General features: G+C 38.8%; 2 protein-coding genes across 2 annotated transcripts in view; one reads left to right on the top strand and one right to left on the bottom strand.

The window, feature by feature from the left end:
* The first annotated feature begins 476 nt into the window (after positions 1-476).
* On the top strand, positions 477-1,139 carry CLDN22 (claudin 22). The gene has a single exon (XM_008569601.1). The coding sequence runs from the start codon at positions 477-479 to the stop codon at positions 1,137-1,139; it is 663 nt and encodes a 220-aa protein (XP_008567823.1).
* A 942-nt stretch (positions 1,140-2,081) lies between these two features.
* The window catches only part of WWC2 (WW and C2 domain containing 2), a 131,941-nt gene continuing 113,524 nt past the window's right edge, over positions 2,082-20,498 (bottom strand). Inside the window, exons 22-23 of the mRNA XM_008569600.1 lie at positions 8,462-8,589; positions 2,082-5,109 (exon numbers count right to left, since the gene is read on the bottom strand). Of these exons, the coding sequence (XP_008567822.1) occupies positions 5,043-5,109; positions 8,462-8,589 (195 nt within the window). The 3' untranslated portion in view covers positions 2,082-5,042. The remainder of the gene's footprint in view (positions 5,110-8,461; positions 8,590-20,498) is intronic.

Here is a 20,498-nt window from a genome sequence, read left to right as displayed (position 1 = left end):
AATGTGAGAACTGTAACAGATGAAAAGCTGACAGGTGCAATTAGTAAGATATAAAGCAGGGGGAGTTGAATCAAAGTTGTCAATTAAACATTTTGCATTTAGACTTCTTAATTCTTTGACTTGGTAGAAAGGTTGAGAACAACATGAAAGCCACTTACACCTTAACAATGAAAGGAGGATTATTACTACTTAATTTTATTTCAGTGACAAACTGCTTTCTATAAAATTCAGCCCATAGGACACGAAAGTGATCTTGGCCACACCTTGGCATTACCGCACTTGGTTTGCAGCACTATTTCCCTATCCTTTTCTGAAACCTATTCAACATCGACTCAAACAATAGCAGCTCTGGCAGGAGTCCTCCTATACGCACAGTGAAAAAATATCTCTGAGCTCCGCAAGTGATAACACAATTATCACACTTCTTTTCACAGCAACGGAAGGGCAGGAGTTAGTGTGGCTTTCTGAACTTTATAATGGCTTTAGTATTTAGAACTATAGCACAATTAGCTGGAATTTCATTATCTTTGCTGGGATGGGTTTTATCCTGTCTTACAAACTACATGCCATATTGGAAGAATCTCAACCTGGACTTAAATGAAATGGAAAACTGGACCATGGGACTCTGGCAAACCTGTGTCACCCAAGAGGAAGTTGGGGTGCAATGCAAGGACTTCGATTCTTTCCTGGCTTTGCCTGTGGAACTCAGGGTCTCCAGGATTTTAATGTTTCTGTCAAATGGACTGGGATTTCCGGGCCTGCTGGTCTCTGGGTTTGGCCTGGACTGTCTGAGAATTGGAGAGAGACAGCAAGATCTCAAGAAGCGACTGTTAATTCTGGGAGGAATTCTGTTCTGGATATCAGGAATCACAACCCTCATTCCGGTCTCCTGGGTCGCTCACATGACAGTTCAGGAATTCTGGGATGAGACCATCCCCGAGATTGTCCCCAGGTGGGAGTTTGGGGAAGCTCTCTTTATTGGCTGGTTTGCTGGATTTTCTCTTCTACTAGGAGGGTGTCTGCTTAACTGTGCAGCCTGCTCAACCCAAGCTCCTCTAGCTTCAGGCCACTACGCAGTGGCAGAAATGCATGATCACCATCAACAACTAGAGATGAAAAACACAAACCTGAAGATCTAAGCCAGAAGGGAACAATGGTATCTACTCTTCAGGAGATGCTTGCCCAACCCTGGATTTGGTAGGATATCCCGCTACACAGTGACCCATTCACTACTCTTTGATTTTCTAAAATGCATTTTTTCCAGTGGCTATTAGCTTCTTAAACTATAATTTCTTTCTAAGACTGGCAAATCACTTTTCTGCTGTGAGACCAAAACCAATCAAGACCTAATAGTAATCATACTCATTATTGTGAATAAGTTTTCTCAATTTTAAAATAGGTTCAGTGATTGCACAGAACTGGTAAATTAAACATTACATTAGTACTCATGTATCTTTAAAGGTATTATTCATAAGGAGATGAATCATTTTGGCAATCGGAAATGTTACTGTTAATCATTAACTTCTTTCAGGTGTTTAAGATAACCTACTATAATGAAACTAAGGTCTCGTCGCATATTTATTTAAAATGCATTACATCTGATATAGTAAAATTGCTGGCTTTAGAAGCTTTATAGGCGAGAGATATGGGGCACAGCATCATTTCAATAAGAGACCTCAGTACCTGTATGGAGCCTTTTTCAAAAGTCAGCCATATCCATTTGTGCCTTCCTTAGTATGTCAGAAGCACAGAGGGGTAATCCTGTGTTTTGGAAGATTCGTGTAGAATCTGCCTCACAAATGCATTTCTTCTTCTGTGTCCTATGCTCTATATCTGATGGCCAACATTCCTGCCCGCCCCTAGCTCTGGGCAGCTGCAGGGGGCATGGCAGGTCAGGACTGGCGTATATGGCCAGAGAAGCCCCTGGGACTGCTGCCTTGTCTCGGAGCACACTGCCAGCTTAGCCGGTGAGACGACAGAGCACATAGTCTGGAACCTTTCGATTTATTTACACAATAAAAATATTCTGTCTTTTTTATCAGCAATACATGTAGTCCAAATAAGAACTATTCACAACAAACTACTGGCTTTGGGAATTCTTCATGAAAGATTTTATGTTTGCTCGGTACATGGTTCAAATAAACTCTTTTGTTTGTGCCAAACAGGGATATTAACTGAACAATAAACGACACCGAAATAAAGTAGTAGGCAATATGTATTTTTGTTTTTAAAAAAAAAAAAAAAAACACTGAATTTTTTTTTCCATCCACAAACATATGGAAAGTGCAGAAACCAAAGTTAATCTATGTGATATATTTGCGTACTTTTACAAACAAGACAAATTAAAACAGAAACATATTCAGAATTTAACCTGATTAAATATTTAGATCAGTCCTGAGCTTTTGATACTTAATACAATATAGATAAAGCAATAACAAAAAACAGATTTTAAACTTACTTGATTTGCATGCTAGAGATTCAGCTAACTTTGTTCATTTGGCTAGCAATTTCTTTTTGTACCTGTAACACTTAAGATTCTGATATACAAAATTGTAATAACATACTGATAATTCAAACTTGAGAACTAAATATTACATTCTTTTTACCCTGTGCAGAATAAATTCTACCTTTTAAAAATAGTATTTATAAGAGTAAAATTCATATCTGTCCATATGGTTTTGTGATCAAGTTATTAAAATGTTTTGTCACTGTGAATCATTTGGGTTAGTACAAATATGAGAGGATTATTAAAAGCTGCCTATAAATACATAATACTATTGCTGATTTTTAAAGTGTGGATAAAGGATTATATTAAAATAAGTTTGTCTCTCATGTTAGAAATGAGTAAATTTTGTAAAATAAAACTAAAAGCATCTTGGTCACAACTGTTAACTTCCAGCCTGAGACAGATTTTATTCTTTAATACTTTTCTGAAACTTTTTTGTATTACAAAAAGTTAACAGCTAATCTGATGAAGATTCATAAAGCTGTAAATATTCCAATGTAGCCTCTTCTATGTCAAACATTTAAAATGGCCAGAACCAAACTATATATTAAACAGAACATAAATAAGACCGTAAATAAATAAATGAAGAAAATAAAATCGTACGGTACAACTACACATAATTCTATAAATGTTTTCATGGTCAAACTAAGAAGCTGAAAACAGCTGACCTTCATTTAACTCTACATTAAATAAACATTTAATTCTTTCACATTTGACCTCAACAAGGATGAATGGTATTTTTCTAGTTTTCCTCAGTCATCTAATAGAATGAACTGGGCAGCCTTGAAGGGCTGGATTCAGTCAATTCATTAGGCTGGTTTTTGTTCAAAGTAGTGTCACGTCCAGTTATAGCTTCAAAAAAATTTGTATGTAAGTGGTGGGACATTTAGGAAAAAAATTAAGTTCTAGGCTCAGAAATTGCTTAATTTCAACTTTGATTCAGATAAAATGAACTTTCCAAAATAAATATAATTACTTTCAAGAAAACAAAAATTCTTGCTAGAGAGGATTCTAGTTTAGGAACAGAAGTTTTTTCTTTAAGGGGCCCATTCCTTTAAGATGATTTTGCATTTCTTAAAAAAAATAAAAATTGATTTAATTTGCTATATAAGATGGGTAACCAAAAATTGCTTCTTCCAGTATAACAGACTGAGTAATAAGTATGGTTTAACTTGCCTAAATACTATACATTTTAAAAGCCTTTATGCTGGCAGAGCTACACTAAGAATTTGTTTTTTCAAAGAAGTGCCTGGGTTGGGTAAGATAAAATTCTAAACTGGAGGATACTTTAGTCAGTTTATATCTCTAAACTTGGCCAGAACAAATCTTTTTTAACAAAAGATTTAGCCTATACTTCAAAAGAAAAATCCCCCAGGCACACTCTTCCTTTTGCCTCCCAACTATTTACCATGAATTATAGTAGAATCCCCTAAAAATGAGAGCTGCAAAGTAAATTCTAGTAAATGTTAGCAATCTGTTTGATAATTTTTTTTTTTAATTTTTGGCAACTTGCATGCAATCAAGATGCCTTTTCTTCTTTTTTATCAGCATAGAAATTTATTTTCATTCAAAATAATATGGCTATATTTAGAATGGACGCCTTTTCTTCCGTTCTTGGTTTCACCAAATGAGTGCTGATGTGTTTCCATCCACGTCAGCAGTACTGTCTGTCCTCAGAACACCAGGCCCACCACATTCTCCTACCAGCACCATCCTCTACCTAGGACAAAAAACACTGGTGCAAGTGGGAAACTCGCATTTGAACACTCACTCAAGTTTAGGTTGAGTTAGAAGAAGCAACTGCCCATTTGATGAGTTCACTTTAGTGTATTTTAAGGTAACCGGTATTCTCTCCCCTACCCTCAATGTCATGAATCAAAGATCCTTAAAGTAGCCAGGAGTATTGCTCCTTTGTATTCTTATATTCTTGGACTTTATTATCTTACATTTCTGTTTTCTTTAGACAAATATAAAAGAAGAAAAAGGAAATTGTTTTAAGTAAACAAAGCATTCCAACATAGGTGATGGAAATGAACACAGCACCTGTTTCAGGTGGACTTGAAACTCATCACTCAAGTTCATGCTTAACTTCAAATTCAGAGAGCTGCTGCCTAGTACAAAAATACCACATGGCACTGCTGCCACCTTCCCAGTCTATCACAAGCAAACAAACAGAAAGCAAAACCTGCCTCTGCTAAGCTACGTTGTTTCTCTACAGTCAGCTCAATAGGATATACACTGGGTACTGCCTCTATTCCATTTTTACAAAATAAAGCCCACTGGCAACACACACATACTGTGCAACATTTGTGTGCCAGATTATCGCATTTTTGTTATCTAATTTTTCTTCCTTTTTAAACATTACATTCAAGGTATTTTACAAATTAACATGTTGAAAATCTGATGTGAAATGAAAGTTTTTCAAGAGTTGACAGTTACGTTATAAAACAAAAAACGAAAAATAAAACAAAAGTTCAGTTTTTTGACCTCCTTAAGAAAGTTAATAGGTGAAAAAATAATTTCTTAAGAAATGCAGTCATACATCATCAGCCGGCAGGGATGGGATGCTTATCTTCGCTCTGGTGAAGTAGGCAATCTTCTCCCTAGCGTCAGAGGTGAGAAATAAACTGACTTAAATACAAAGTTGAAAATACCGTGACCTTTTATATAGTCCCCAAGAGCTCCAGTGGTGTCTCTATATGCCCAGATAAGAGTAGTTTTCCCTCAGGTAGAACTCCATTGAAAATCAAGATAGCCTTTGCCTTTTAAAGATACGATATAAAGGTGAACAGCAGCTCCAGCTCACGGTTAATCACCTACAGACCAAGCCAGTGGGTTCCCATCTGGGACTTCCAATATAAGACAGATTTTAAACCACTAAGGGTTTGGTCTAGGTAAAAGTGTTTCCAAACCAGATAGTAGAGGATTCAAAAAGGCCAAAATCCTACACAGAAATTTCTCAATGACCTCACAGAAAAGTACATGATACTAGGAAAATTATTTAAAATCAATATCATGTGAAGGCAGGGACAATTAGGACTCAAATGAAGGGAGGAGAAGGAACTTGACTATCTCAAAGGTAAAAGTGTCCAGCACCCCAAAGCAGGGATAAGCAGAGACCACCTGGAAGTTAGAAGCTGAGAAAGATGGGCAGAATGGTTTTCAGGTTAGGAGAGTGCTGGAAAAAAAAAAAAAAAAAGGTTTTAGGAATGCATAATTACCAAAGACAAGAGCAGTACCTCTCTTTTTCTATAAAATTTCACATCATACATAGTATCTCACTGACACATTGACTGAGAGCACTTTACATATGAGGGGCATGTTGGTAGCTGTAAAGAGGAATAAAGCACTGGCCCTCCCTAGAGAAATGAACAGTCTACATGAAAGAGAAAGTGCCAGGGTTAGAAACAAGGACAGAAGTGGCGATGTTCTGAAGACTAAGGAAAGGATAGAGGAAAAAACCGTGAAGATTGGAACAGGAGCTATTTTTTTGGTACAGTGCCCTTCAGATTTGCTCAATTCCATAAGAAATAAGTAATTTAAAAAGGCAAGGGAGTGTGGCTGTGATGCCAGCGTAGGCCTTAAGGCACGGCTGAAAACTGGGGTATTTTAAAATACCTGAAGTAGCTGCCAGCCCTATATTTGAGATATTTCATACAAAATTCTTGATTTCTAACTTCTCCTGAAAAATCAGAAGGCTGAAGAATACTGGGCTCCTGATTCCAGGTAAAACAAGGAGCTGGGGGTGGAGCCACACCTGTGTGTAGGGCAGAGTGCCCCAGGCCTCACCATGCCCTAATCTCTCACCAGCCCAGCCAGGTGTCAGTGACATGCGCACCCCTCACGGGCACCACCATGCTTCCAGGACAGTCTGTCTTATCTAGGTCTATCTCAGTCATTCTTATCACCTGCCTGATGACAAAAATGAGTCTGTATCTTAAGGGAAGCCGGGAATGTTCATACATTCTGTTTTGGGTTTTAGCAACAACCGGAAATGGTATGATTTTCCATGCTAGACAATGCTGCTTACTCTTAAAGTGACCACAGCACCAAAGGCATGAGAAGATTCCTTTCATCACAATGCAGTTCTAAAAACACAAGTAGTAATAAGCCCTAAGTTACAAAAATGGTGCTTTAGCAAAATGGAGGCTGGAAAAACCTAACTCTTTATTATAAAACGTCACATAAAACATAAAGAGTCATAAACCCAGTATGCCTCAGTTTCTCTTCCCTCCACTTCTGGACTTGGGCTGTTGTAGTACAACCTTTACCCCCAGCTCCTTCCTTTGGCCTCACCCTTCCACCTGGCACCAAACCCCACCCCTTCACGACAATCCCTGCCCCACCAGGCAGCCCAGCTTCCCCACACTTCAAAACACCCTCTCTCCTCTGGGTGTCTCCCACGTAAGCCTAAAAGCTTTCTAAAGACTCCTCTATACAAAACCCAAACCAAAAATGAAACAAACAACAAACCCTTTTCCATGACCCTCCTCTCACTTGACTGAAACTGTCCCTGGTATGGTCACCAGTAGCCTCCAGATCAACTCATCCGGGCAATGTTTCCAATTCTCTTCTTTTCTGTTATGAACGTTCCCCTCTCCCCACCCTCCAGCTCCAGGACCACTCTCTCTTGGTTCCCCTTTCACCCCTCTGACCATTCCTTCTTACAGCTTTTTTGCTGCAAGCCCTCCGATGGTCGGTGTCCACCAGGCCCCTTTCCTAGTCGCCTTTTCACATTTTCTGGGATGTCTGGCCCATTGGTGGTTTTAAATTGATGGAACCCCCACATCGAGGATGAAGACTTCCAGTTTTTATCTCCCATCTTGACTCTTAACCCAGGCTTTAGATTTTTATTTCCACTTAGCTACTGGTCATAGTTCCTTGGGCTGTCCTACTGGCATTGCTAACCTGATATGTGCAAAAGCAGAACTCGATACCCCCACCATGTGCCTGCTCCTCTCCCAGTGCACCCAGTCTCAAGTGCCCACAGCACAATGCAGCTCCCTCCACTCACTTCCCAAGACCTAAATGGCCTCCCTTTACCAATTTCTCCCTGGCCCACTCTCCACAATGCTTCTAGGATCTGCCCCACACAAAATCTATCCCCACTATTGACCTGTGTGCTTGGAGACCCCTGCTGGCTCCCTCACCATCTAAAACCACAACTGAAAACCTTCAGCACAGCATGCAAGGCCTTATGGAGTCTGAGCCCAGCTCTACCCAACAGGCTCACCCGCTGGCAGCTCTACTATGTACACAGAACTTGGCACTGACCTCTGAGGTTCCATGCCTCTGTCCATGCTATTCATCCTGCCTCGATGCCCTACCCAAACCTACCATCCCTAGTGCCTGAAGAACTCATACCTACCCTTCCATGATGGATTCAAACACTGCCTCTCTTACAATCTTCTCCTGCTAGCGTCTACAGCCCCAACACCTGCCCCACAAAGACTTAGATTCCTCCTGCCTGCTCTCAGAGTCCTTCCTTATACCTGTAGCTAGCTCTTTCCACATGGCATTTCAATGACCTGGTTATCTGCCTGTCTCCCACAGACCACAGTCCCTCTAGAAGAGCCGGGAGCACATGTTCTTTGCCTCTATATCACCAAAGAATGTCTGTAAAATGAGTGAACAGCAAAACCCTAAAGATATATGACTTTTCTGCACCTTTCTGTATCTTGTATCCAGGTTTCTCAATAAGATGTGCTAACTGCTTCTAAGAGCTGGGGACGCCATAGGTGCTTGGGGAGGCAGACTTTAATCAAGGCTTTAACTCTGCCAGCCGAGTTTGTAACCTCAGGAAGGAGCAAATGGAAAATAACATATTCAAGCTGGGGAACAGAGGATTTTTGTCTCATGTCCTAATATAAACTTTTACTGCACTCTGAAGCTAATGCCAACATCATCAGGCTACGTGACACAACCCAAAAGCTGTGCCGGGGTGGGACCATTTACCTGAAGGACTGTACCTGCCGAGGAACCTTCCAGCTCTGCTCCCGAAGGCGGCACACGTCCTTGGAGACCTGCCTCATCAGCTTCTCTGCATTCAAACCCTGCTTCTGCTCTTCTTTGGACTGTTCAGCCTAGCAAAGAAAATGAAAACATAGGAAACCCACTAAATATTGATTAGAAGACATGCTAGAAGGCTTGAAAGACCGTCGACTAAAGTCAGGAGGGCAAACCAGGCAGCAAACTAGGTGGTGTCTTTTTTTCCCCATCAGGGACAACACCACATGCCCGGCTCATGCTGAGGGGAGCAGGCATTGATTCAGGGGCAAGTTTATTTTAATCACATTTAAAAAATCTTATTACATAGGCAAAACGTGATTATTTTATTACATCTGGAAAACCTAAAAACAAAACAGAAATAAAAAACTACTAATAGCCCTGTTTCCAAGAAATATCTACTGTTAACATTTTGGTGAATACACTTTTAACCTCTTATCCATCTTTTCAACCTTTTTCACTATCTTAGCCATTTAACAAGCTGTTTATTGAAGTAGAATTTATCTACCCAAAGAGCGCACATATAAGTGTATGGCTCAAAGAACTTCTGCAAATTGAACACAGCCATATAACCAGTACCAGATGAAGGAACAGAACACGGCCAGTTTCCAGAAGCCTCCCTGAGTGCCCTGCTGGTTACCAGCATTCTAACACAGGTTACTTTTGCCTATTTTATCCTTTGTATAAATGGCATAGTACAGTAGGTACTCTCTAGGTTCTTATTTCTTTTGCTCAATGTTATGCTTATGAGAATCATACGCACTATTAAATGTAGTTGTAACTCATTTTCCTTACTGCTATATAATATTCCACTCTGTGAATTTATCACAATTTAGTATCTGTGTTTTTGTTGATAACATTTGTATTTTGCATGAATACATTTCAAAAATAAAAATGAACTAATACTATATTAAATGTTGCTTTTTCACGTCATTCACTCACTCACTCATTTATTCACTCATTCACATAAGCAACAAATATTCGTTAATTGCCTTCTAAGGAAAAGTGGTATGTTAGCGGTGAAGAGCGAGAGATCTGGCACCATATCACTTGCATTCAAATTCCATTTCAGCTTCTTACTAGCTATGTGAATTTGGGCAAGCTGCCGGACTTCCCTGTGCCTTAGTTTCTTCATTTGTAAATTGGGAATGAGTACTTACTTCAAAGGGTTCTTGTGAAGTTTAAATGAATTAATATAAGTAAAGTGCTTAGAGCAATACCCAACAAATTATTAAATATATGCCAGGCACTGTGTTAGGAGGTAAGGATATAGTTGTGAACAAGACAAGTGAAGTCTGGGGGGGGAAAGAAAAACAACAGCAAAGACTAGAAATTGCTTTATAATTATCAAAAATATAGCAATATATTGTAAGTATTTAAAAGATTAACAAATCTTCCTCACCATAACATCTTTTAAAAATAGACTTTATTTTTTAGAGCAGTTTTAGGTTCACAGCAAAATTGAGCAGAGAGGGTTCTCGTACACTCTCTGCCCCACCACCAACCTCTCCCATTGTCAACATCATCCACAGAATGGTGCATTTGTTACAATCAATGAACCTATATTGGCACACCATTATCAATCAAAGTCCATAGTTTAGATTAGGGTTCATTCTTGGTGTTGTGCATTCTATGGGTTTGGACAAATGTATAATGACATGTATCGACCATTACAGTATCATACAGAGGAGTTTCACTGCGTTAAAAATCCTCTGTGCTCCACCTATTCATCCCTCCCTTCCCCCAACCCCTGGCAACCACAGATCTTTTCACTGTCTCCAAAGTTATACTTTTCCAGAATATCATAAAGCAGAATCACATGGAACACAGCTTTTTCAGATTGGCTTCTTTCACTTAAAAATATGCATTTAAGTTTCTTCCATGTCTCTTAATGGCTTCATAGCTCATTCCCTTTTAGCAATGAGGAATATTCCATTGTTTGGATGTACCAGTTTATTTATTCATTCACCTACTGAAGGATATCTTGATTGCTTCCAAGTTTGGGCAATTATAAATAATGCTGCTGTAAACATCCATGTACAGGTTTTTATGTGGATGTAAGTTTTCATCTCCTTTGGGAAAATACCAAGGAACACAACTGCTAAATCATATGTGAGAGTATGTTTACTTTTGTAAGAAATTGCCATGCTGTCTTCCAAAGTGGCTGTACCATTTTACATTCCCACGAGCAATGAATATTCCTGTTGCTATACATCCTTGTCAACATTTGGTGTTGTCAGTGTTCTGGATTTTGGCCATTCTACTAGGTATGTAGTGGTATCTCTCTGTTGGTTTAATCAGCAATTCCTTAATGACACGTGATGTTGAGCATCTTTTTGTATGCTTATTTACCTTCTGTCTGTCTTCTTTGGTAAGGTGTCTGTTCAGGTCTTTTGACAGTTTTTAAATTGTCTGTTCATTTTGTATTGTCGAGTTTTAACAACTCTTTCTAATTTTAGATAACAGTCCTTTATCAGATATGTCTTTTGCAAGATATGTCTTTCTCCCAGTCTGTGGCTTGTCTTTTCTTTCTCTTGACAGTGTCTTTCACAGAGCAGAAGTTTTTAATTTTAATGAAGTCTAACTTATCAGTTATTTCTTTCATGGATTGTACCTTAGGTGTTGTGAAGTCTGCTCCATCTACAATTAATATAGCTATACCCACTTTCCTTTGATTAGTGTTAGTATGGTATATCTTTCTCTATCCATTTACTTTTAGTCTGCATGTGTTTTATATTTCAAGTGGGTTTCTTGTAGACAAAATATAGTTGGTTCTTGTTTTTTGATCAACTCTGATGGTCTCCATCTTTTAATTAGTATATTCAGACCACTGATGTTTAAAGTGATTATTAACATAGTTGGATTAATATCTACTATAGTTGGATTAATATCTACTGTATTTGTTACTGTTTTCTATTCATTGTCCTTGTTCTTTGTTTCTACTTTTGTTTTCTACCCTTTTACCACTTTTTGTGGTTTTAATTGAGCATTTTATATAATTCTATTTTCTCTTCTTAGCATGTCAATTATATTTCTCTTTTTACTTTTTCTAGTGGCTGCCCTAGAACTTGTACTATATATTTATAACTAGTCCAAATCTACTTTCAAATAACATTATACCACTTCACAGGCAGTGCAAGTATCTTATGATAGCAAAACATTCTTAATTCCTTCTTCCTGTCCCTTGTATCATTGCTGTCATTCATTTCGCTTATACATAAGCATGCATACACACACACACACACAAGTGTATATAATGGAATATATTGTTGCTATTATTTTGAACAAATTATATGTTAGATCAATTAAGAATAAACAAAGTTCTTATTTTACCTTCATTTATTCCTTCTTTAATACTCTTTCTTTGTTTATGTAGATCCAAGCTTCTGACCTGTATCATTTTCCTTCTCTCTGAAGAATTTAAAAACATTTCTTGCTGGGCAGGTCTACTGGCAACAATTTCCTTAATTTTCGTTTGTTTGAGAAAGTCTTTATTTTTCCTTCACTTTTGAAGGATAATTATGTAGGGTACAGAATTCTAGGTTGATGGATTATTTTTCTCTTAACAATTTATTTCACTCTCTTCTTGCTTGTGTGGTTTCTGATGAAAAGGCAGATATAATTCTTATATTTGCCTTTCTATAAGAAAGTTATTTTTTTCCCCTCTGGCTTCTCTCAAGACTTTTCCCATTATTTTTTATTTTCTGCAGTTTGAATATGATATGCCCATGTTTAGGGGTGTTTCTGTTTTATTGTTTTTGGCATTTATCCTGCTTGGTGTTTTCTGAGCTTCCTGGATCTGTGGTTTGGTGTCTAACATTAATTTGGGGGAAATTCTTAGACATTACTACATCAATTATCTCTTCTGTTCCCTTCTTGCTTTCTTCTCCTGGTACTCCCATTACACATATTTTACATCTTTTGTAGTTGTCCCACAGTTCTTGTATACTCTGTTCCATTTTTATCCCCCTAGTTTCTTTTGTCTTTGCTTTACAGTTCTGGAAGTTTCTACTGACACATGCTCAAGTTCAGATATTCTTTCCTCAGTTATAGCCAGTCTACTAATGAGCCCATCAAAGGCATTCTTCATATCTGTTAGAGTATTTTGATCTCTCACATTTCTTTTTGATTCTTTCTTAGAATTTCCATCTTTCTGCATATACTGTCCCTCTGTTCTTGCATGCTGTATATTCTATCCATTAGAGCCCTTAGCATATTAATTATAGTTGTTTTAAATTCCTGGTCTGATAATTCCAACATTCCTGACACACTTGATTCTAGTTCTGATGCTTTTTCTGTCTCTTCAAACTGTGTTTTTTGCCTTCTAGTATGCCTTATAATTTTTTGTTGAAATCTAGGCATGATGTATGGGGTGAAAGGAACTCTGGTAAACAAGCCTTTAATGGTGTGGTGGTATGGTGTGGGGCAGGGGAAGTATTCTATAGTCCTATGATTAGTTCTCAGTCTTTTAGTGGGCCTGTGCCCCTGGACTGCTAATTTCACAAGTGCTTCTCAGTGTCCCCCCGCCCCTTAGGTGGGACACAATGTCTAGAGCAGGTAGAGCCCGGTATTTCCCTTCTCCCACATGGAAGACTAGAAGGGGCTAGAGTTAGGTATTTCCCTTCTCCCAAGTTGGTTAGGCTCTGATAAAACTCCAGAAGGTTAGGCTCTGGTAAAATAGTTTCTCCTAAGGGCAGGCCTTGTTAAGAAAAACAGAATGCTCTGCTTTTTTTCAAAATGGTTACTCTTCCCCTCCCTCTGACAGAATCAGGAGAGGACTCTTCTCCAATATTTACCATGAGGACCTGGTAGAGCTCCTTGGGGCAAAACTCACAAAAGTGTGGGGGCCCTCCTATGAGTGGGGACCCCTAGAGTTTTTAACTTTCAGACTTGGCTACACTGAACCTCCAGCAATGTGTCAATTATAGCTTTGGTTTTCTTACCCTGGTATTGGTTCCTGAGAGGTTTCTGCTCAAAGGTTTTCACTCCAGTAAGTTGTGATCTTCTGTTCTGTCTCCCTGGTTTTGGGGGCAGCAATCGGCTCTGTTACCTCACCTCTCTAACTGATCTAAAAAGAGTTTTTGATATTTCATTTTGCTCAATTTTTAAAAATTTACTGTTTGGTTGGAATGAATACTTCCAAATTCCTTACATGCTGTGATGGTTAACTTCAGGTGTCAACTTGATTAGATTAAGGAATACCTAGAAACCTCGTAAAGCATTATTTTGGGGTGTGTCTATGAGGGTGTTTCCAGAAGAGATCAACGTGGGCCTGAGTGGACTAGGTGGGAAGAATCCACCCTCAATATGGGTAGGAACCATCCAATCTGCTGCGGTCCTGGAGAGAACAAAAGCATAATAAAAGGCAAGTCTCTTGCTCTATCTGCTGGAACTGGGATATACCTTTCTTTCCTTTCCATAGACATCCAAAGTCAAAACTCTTCAGCCTCTGAGTTTCAGAACCTACACCAGTGGCATCTCCGGTTTGCAGGTCTTTGGCTTTGGACTAAGAATTATACCATTGGCTTCCCCAGTTCTGAGGCTTCCAGACTTAGACTGAGCCATGCTACTGGCATCCAGTTTGCAGAGAGCCTATCATGGGACTTCTCAGCCTTTACAATTGCCTAAGCCAATTCCCCTAATAAATCCTCTCACATATATTTATATTTGTATCCCATTGGTTCTGACTCTCTGGAGAACCCTGACTAATAAACCTGAAACTTTTAATGGTTTCATAACATCCTACTTAATAGCTGTAGCATAATTATTTAATTCACTCTAATCATGTATTTAACTTATTTCCAGGCTGCAATGTTCATTCGAGTGGGATTTAGCACTTAAAAGTCTAGGTAAATAAACATGTGGTTACATTAGATCTAGACAAGAATACAGGCATGGATGTACTATATAGTTTTAAAACTATCCACAATAAGCCTACATCAGTATATACATATAACTCTGTGTGTATATTATCCTACTATCAAGGAAAAGAAAATAATCAAAATTATGGTTAGTTTGTCCTTTGAGTTTAAAAACACATTATGTTGTAAAATACTAAGTAAGCCTCGCCTGATATGAAATCCAAACCTATATTTACTTATTAGTAACTATCAAATAAAAATATAACTCCTTAGTTATATAAACAAACTGTAAAGGAAAAAATGAGGCTTGGATATGAATGTGCAACTAGTTACTCCTCCTACCTTTATATTAGAAAATTATGTGATTTACGATGAGGACTGTCATCATGGGTTGAAAGGGCCCATGATGACTGTTCCCCCATCTGCTGCCCTCTACAAAGGCATTGACTCCCTCCTGTAGACGTGCTAAGCAGCTGCCTGGTTATTAATTTGGGTTATGGCTCAATGCTTCCCTTGGTGTCTGAGATGTTTACACTGGGCCCAAAAGCTTCAGGAAGGCAGGGGATGTGTCTGTTTAACATAATTAACAAAGGTTTAAGAGCACAATAAAGATTTTTAAACCTGTAGTTTATTTTTGGCAATTGCCTACATTTGCAGAAGTTGCTTGCAACATTGTCTTATAAAATGAATTAGATTAAATCAAATGGCTAGAGACTTAATTATATAATACATATATACTTAATGAGGGGGAGTGCTGTCACCTAAAAGCAGTCTCACCAATACATACTTAAAAACAGTAGTCATCCTCATCCAACAGATATAAAAATCTAATTTAGTTTATTTGTATCTTGGGGGACAGTGGGACCTTATAAATATGTGAGTTGGTTTTTGGAATTTTTTTTGAAAGCTGCTTTAAGAGAACAAATTCTAAGCAAAATTTTTGGTGCCATTACAGAGAAACTTTCCCTCCCAGTTCTCACCAGGGATGTCGGGGAAACTTAGCTAACCAAGCAGTGCTCTGGGAAGCTGCCATGTGTTGTACCTGACATCCCGCTACTCTTATGCTAAGTAACAGGATCTGCTGCCGCTTTTATCTCTGCCAAGATGGGCTGTGAGTTGACTGATTCATTTGCTTTTCTAGGCCTGTTTGGTGAATTTACCAAGTACTAGACATTCTTACAGTAAGACCTATGGGCAGCACAGAGCTAGAGATTCTTTTAAAAGAATCCTAACTCTGCATTATGTTTCCTCATAGCACTTTCATTTATCCCCCGACAGAATGGGAGCACCTCAAGGGCAGGCACTTTGTTGGGAAGCCCACCTCAGAGCCCCCAAGGCCTCCATAGGCCCAGCACACAGTAGGTGCTCAGCAAAAAGTGCTGAATGCAGAAATAAGTAGATCTGTGGGAAAGCCAGGTTTTTAGATGACAATTTTTTTAAGATCAATGTGCTTCGGTAACTCTCAAAAGGTTTAAAACAACCCAAGTTTTGTTCCAATGATTACTATCAATGAAGTTTCTCTAGAAAGCCATAAAATATTGTCCAATTTAAATTTGAGCAAATATTTGAACTTCCATAATTTGAAAGGCATCCGAAAGACAAATGATAGAATGGACAAAAACATTTGTTAACTCAAAACGCAGACAAGTATATAAAAAGGACTGTCAAGGAGAAAAGACACACAATGCAATAGGAAAAAGGGCATTGGGTATATGCATAGGCAACTCTGAGCAAATATTTGAACTTCCATAATTTGAAAGGCATCTGAAAGACAAATGATAGAATGGACAAAAACATTTGTTAACTCAAAACACAGACAAGTATATAAAAAGGACTTTCAAGGAGAAAAGACACACAATGCAATAGGAAAAAGGGCATTGGGTATATGCATAGGCAACTCACAGAATAAACACAAATGGGCTGGCCAGGTAGCTGAGTGGTTAGAGCAGGTTGCTGATAACACCAAAGTCCAGGGTTCCATCCCTGTGCCAGCCAGTTGCCCCAAAAAAAGCCCATTTTAGGAACTAAACACATATGGCCAATAAACACGAAAGGCCGTTCACTCTCATCAATTCACAAAGTGATACATTTCTTACCTACCAGATTGTACACATTTTAAAGAACTGCCAGTCCTAGGGAGAGGAAGGCATGCTCCAATCCTTAACTTTCCACAGCACTGAGGGACTGTGCTCCCTGCCCCTCAGGAAGAGGCATTCTGAGTCACACTTTTGGCCTTCACCAGGCAGGGCTGATGTATGTTGGAGGAGGGGACACTACTAATTTGAGTCAGAGGCTGGGGAGACTTAACTCATCTGAAAGGACCTCTGGAGCATGGCTCAGCTTCTTCCTCCGTGGCCTCCTAGGTAGTGTGCTACAATGACAGAATATAAAACATGGCACTGCTTGGTGGAGGCCACTGGTCATGGTGGTGGCAGCGCAGCTGTAAAGGAAACACTTGGTGTCTGTTTGCCACTTTTTACAGCTTAGATCAAAGTCTTATGAGAGAGATCAACTCAGGCCAGAACTAAGCAGTCGGCACAAAGAGACAGAAGAAAAAACAGCTTTCCTAAGGGTGATAGCCAGCAGCCTGCAGTCTAAGTTGATGCACAGTCCCATAACTGGAATCCTTCTGGACTTGAAAAGCTAACTGTTTCCGTTATAACTTAAGCAGTTATAAACTTGAGAAGGAGGTGAGACTGGTATCGACAAAGAGGGAATTGAGGACCTTGCCTTCCCATATGCGCCCACTGTTTCAGACACCTTCAAAGCCAGGGAGTCAAAGAACAAGGTGTTCAGGCTTAAAAGACATGACTAAGACAAGATCTCTGACCATGGTTCACAGGCAAACTGAAACCACCAGCAGCTCTACTGCTAGGAATTTATGCTTTGGGAACACTACTGTGACCAAAAATATGCCAAAATATGTACAAAAATGTTCGTTTCCACATTGTTGGTAACTGAAAAATTGGGAAGTTGTCATTAGTAGAATAATTGAATAATTATAATATACATATACAGGTGAATACCTTAAAACAATGAATGACAGCAACATCTACTAACATGGAAAGCTGTTCATATATTACTAGAATTAAGTGGAGAAAAAAAGCTAATTTCAGAACAATATGTCTTTATGACTCTACTTTGTGTAACTCTTCCAAATAATACTTACACATACAAGACATAAAAAGAGCTGGAAGGACACATACCAAACTGTCAACAGTGGTCACCTCTGGGGAATGGGACTCCATGGGGGACTTCCACTTTTTGCTTTATACAGTTCTGCCTTATTTGGATTTGTTACAATAAGCATGTGTTACTTTAACTTAAAAAATATTTTTAATTTTAAAATATTCTCATAGCAAAAGTACACTAAACACTTTAAATTTAAAATTTTGTGGCACTTTTAGGAAAGGTGAGATTTTACAAAAATTATTTATTCAGCAAATACTTAAAAAGAGTCAATTATATTCACAATACTTTATGGAAAGCTAAATATCCTACAATGGGGCATGCCTACTACTTTGCTAATAACAATCTACTGCAGTAACTTCTGGTTTTCTCGCCACAAAAGATCCTAGATACTTTTCACTACTCCCCCCCACCACAAAAAAAAATATTGTCTATAAAAGCAGCTTATATTTGTTATTTAAATCTGAGCAAATATTTGAACTTCCATAATTTGAAAGGCATCTGAAAGACAAATGATAGAATGGACAAAAACATTTGTTAACTCAAAACACAGACAAGTATATAAAAAGGACTTTCAAGGAGAAAAGACACACAATGCAATAGGAAAAAGGGCATTGGGTATATGCATAGGCAACTCACAGAATAAACACAAATGGGCTGGCCAGGTAGCTGAGTGGTTAGAGCAGGTTGCTGATAACACCAAAGTCCAGGGTTCCATCCCTGTGCCAGCCAGTTGCCCTTAACATCTTTGACATAATTTTTTAGTAGACTCTAACTTTTAAAAGTGTTAACATCTTTATTATTTTAAGCTTTTAAAATAAAATCATATTATTAGCACCATAGGACTTTGGTATTTTGACAGAGAAACACTCTAATGAAGAAAAAGAAATATCTGCTTTGTCAGCAATACGAGGCTCCTTTGAAGGAACACCAGTCCTCTCCTGTTGCGCCTCTCCCTCTCACTCCAACAAGTCACAATAAGATGTCTGGTTTACAAGGAGCCACTTCATTTGCCCCAGACTCCAGAAGGGTGTGATTAACCTTCAGTTTATGTGATGGGAGCCTGACCTACAGAAAGGTCCAGTGATTTACTTATAGTGTTAAGAAGCCTAATGGAATAGGGAACACAATCCAGTCTCAATTTATAGTCCTAAGCTTCTTGCTCTGCTTCCTAAGGGGATTGTACAATATATGAGGACACTAAATAAGAGTCTGTTTTTATTCCGAGCTACAAAACAGACTTTCAGCCACAAAGGAGGAAGTTTATGGAGTGTGACCCTGAGACCTGACAGCTTTCCTTGACAAGGGAGGCAGACCCAGGATCTGCTGCTGGCTTCGGTTCACTGCTTTTCTGGGAGCCATGCTTTTTATGGCAATTGGCAGGCTCTTTGCTCATTGTTAAGCACTTTATGATCACCCTGTTGAAATCTCACAAACCCCTAACACCATGGGGAAATGGTGAAAATAAAAGTACAGTGTGTGTGTGTGTGTGTGTGTGTGTGTGTGTGTGCACGCGCAGGTGCTGGTGTGCTGATGTGTACATTAGCAAGTGGATGTGGAAGTGAAGAGTGAGCAGGAGAGGTAAGTCAATGGTTATTACCAACTTCTGCAGCCATAATGAAAGGCACACAACTGAAAGAGTCTATACTTTTACCAAGCTGGATATTACAAATGTCAGTAATGAGAAAGAAAGGTACATAACTCAAATAGTCTACAGATCCACAGAGTTGGTAAAAATAAAGATGAAAACATCCGTGCTAAGGGGAATCAAATCATTTTTAAGCCAATGTAAATGTACCTTGTTTGTGAGCTTTTTCTTCACTGTTGCTTGATGTAAAACTTTCACTAGGGAGAAGGAAGCAAAGATAGAGGGGGCTGTGGTCTTGGCACATGCTGTGGTTTGAATGTCCCCTCCAAAATGCATGTTGAAAATGAACTGCCACTGTAATAGTAGCAACAGGTGTGACCTTTGAGAGTTGACTAGGCCATGAGGGCTCCACTCTCATGGGTGGGATTAATGCTTTAATAAAAGGGCTTTCTCTCTCTTTTGCCCTTCCACCCTCTGCCACGGGATGAAGCAGCAAGACGGCCCTTACCAGATGCCAACCCCTTGATCTTGAACTTCCCAGCCTGCAGAACTATGAGAAATACAGTTCTGTTCCTTATAAGTTACTCAGTTTGTGGTATTTTGTTATAGCAGCACAAAATGGACTAAGCCAGCATAGTTTCCTACAGTGTAGTCAAAAATCTACTCCACATAAATTGTGTAAGACTGCACTGTGGATAGCCTGACATGGAAAAGCTTCCAGGAATCACACTTTACTTTGGACTTCAGAATTATTGAAGTACTGCAAGTACCATAAAGGTTTGGTTCTTTTACACCATATAGGTTTCAATTTCCACAAATCTCTCTGAATCCTCACTTATATTAAAAGTATATTAGATTTGATCACTAATAGATCACAGAATTTTGCAATCAGAAAGGATCTTGGTGGCCATCTAATTCAATCCTTTAGTCCATATATAAATACATAAAATCCTATTAGAGCATGGAAAAAACAAGCCACAGGTATGCATACTTTAATGGCATTTTACAAGGTTGATTTGCTTTTATTTAGTTTGTTTGGTGAAAAAAGGAAGGAGTTGTGAAGGAAAGGAATGCGGAAGGGTAATGAGAAAGCAAAACCAGCAATAACAACTAAAAAGATCTGACTCCAATCCCATAAACACTCATGGGTCTCCTGGCCTTGCTGTTAGTCTCTTTCTTTTCCTTCTTGCTTAGACCCTAAACAGGGACCTCCAGCATATACCAATGACTCTTTCCCTGGGTATCATCAGGCTAGCTCGAAAGTTTGGGCCCTGAATTTTGTATAAAAATAGAGTGTTTTGTATACGAGCCTCAGCTCCCCTGACAAAGAAGTATTATACTGAACTGT

The sequence above is a fragment of the Galeopterus variegatus genome, unplaced genomic scaffold, assembly GCF_000696425.1.
Source record: "Galeopterus variegatus unplaced genomic scaffold, G_variegatus-3.0.2 Scaffold516, whole genome shotgun sequence".
Classification (NCBI taxonomy): domain Eukaryota; kingdom Metazoa; phylum Chordata; class Mammalia; order Dermoptera; family Cynocephalidae; genus Galeopterus; species Galeopterus variegatus.
This window is presented reverse-complemented; position numbering and strand designations above follow the sequence as displayed.

What these genes read in the sequence shown, in the direction of transcription:
- CLDN22 (XM_008569601.1), top strand. Translation starts at nt 477, where the DNA reads ATGGCTTTAGTATTTAGAACTATAGCACAATTAGCTGGAATTTCATTA.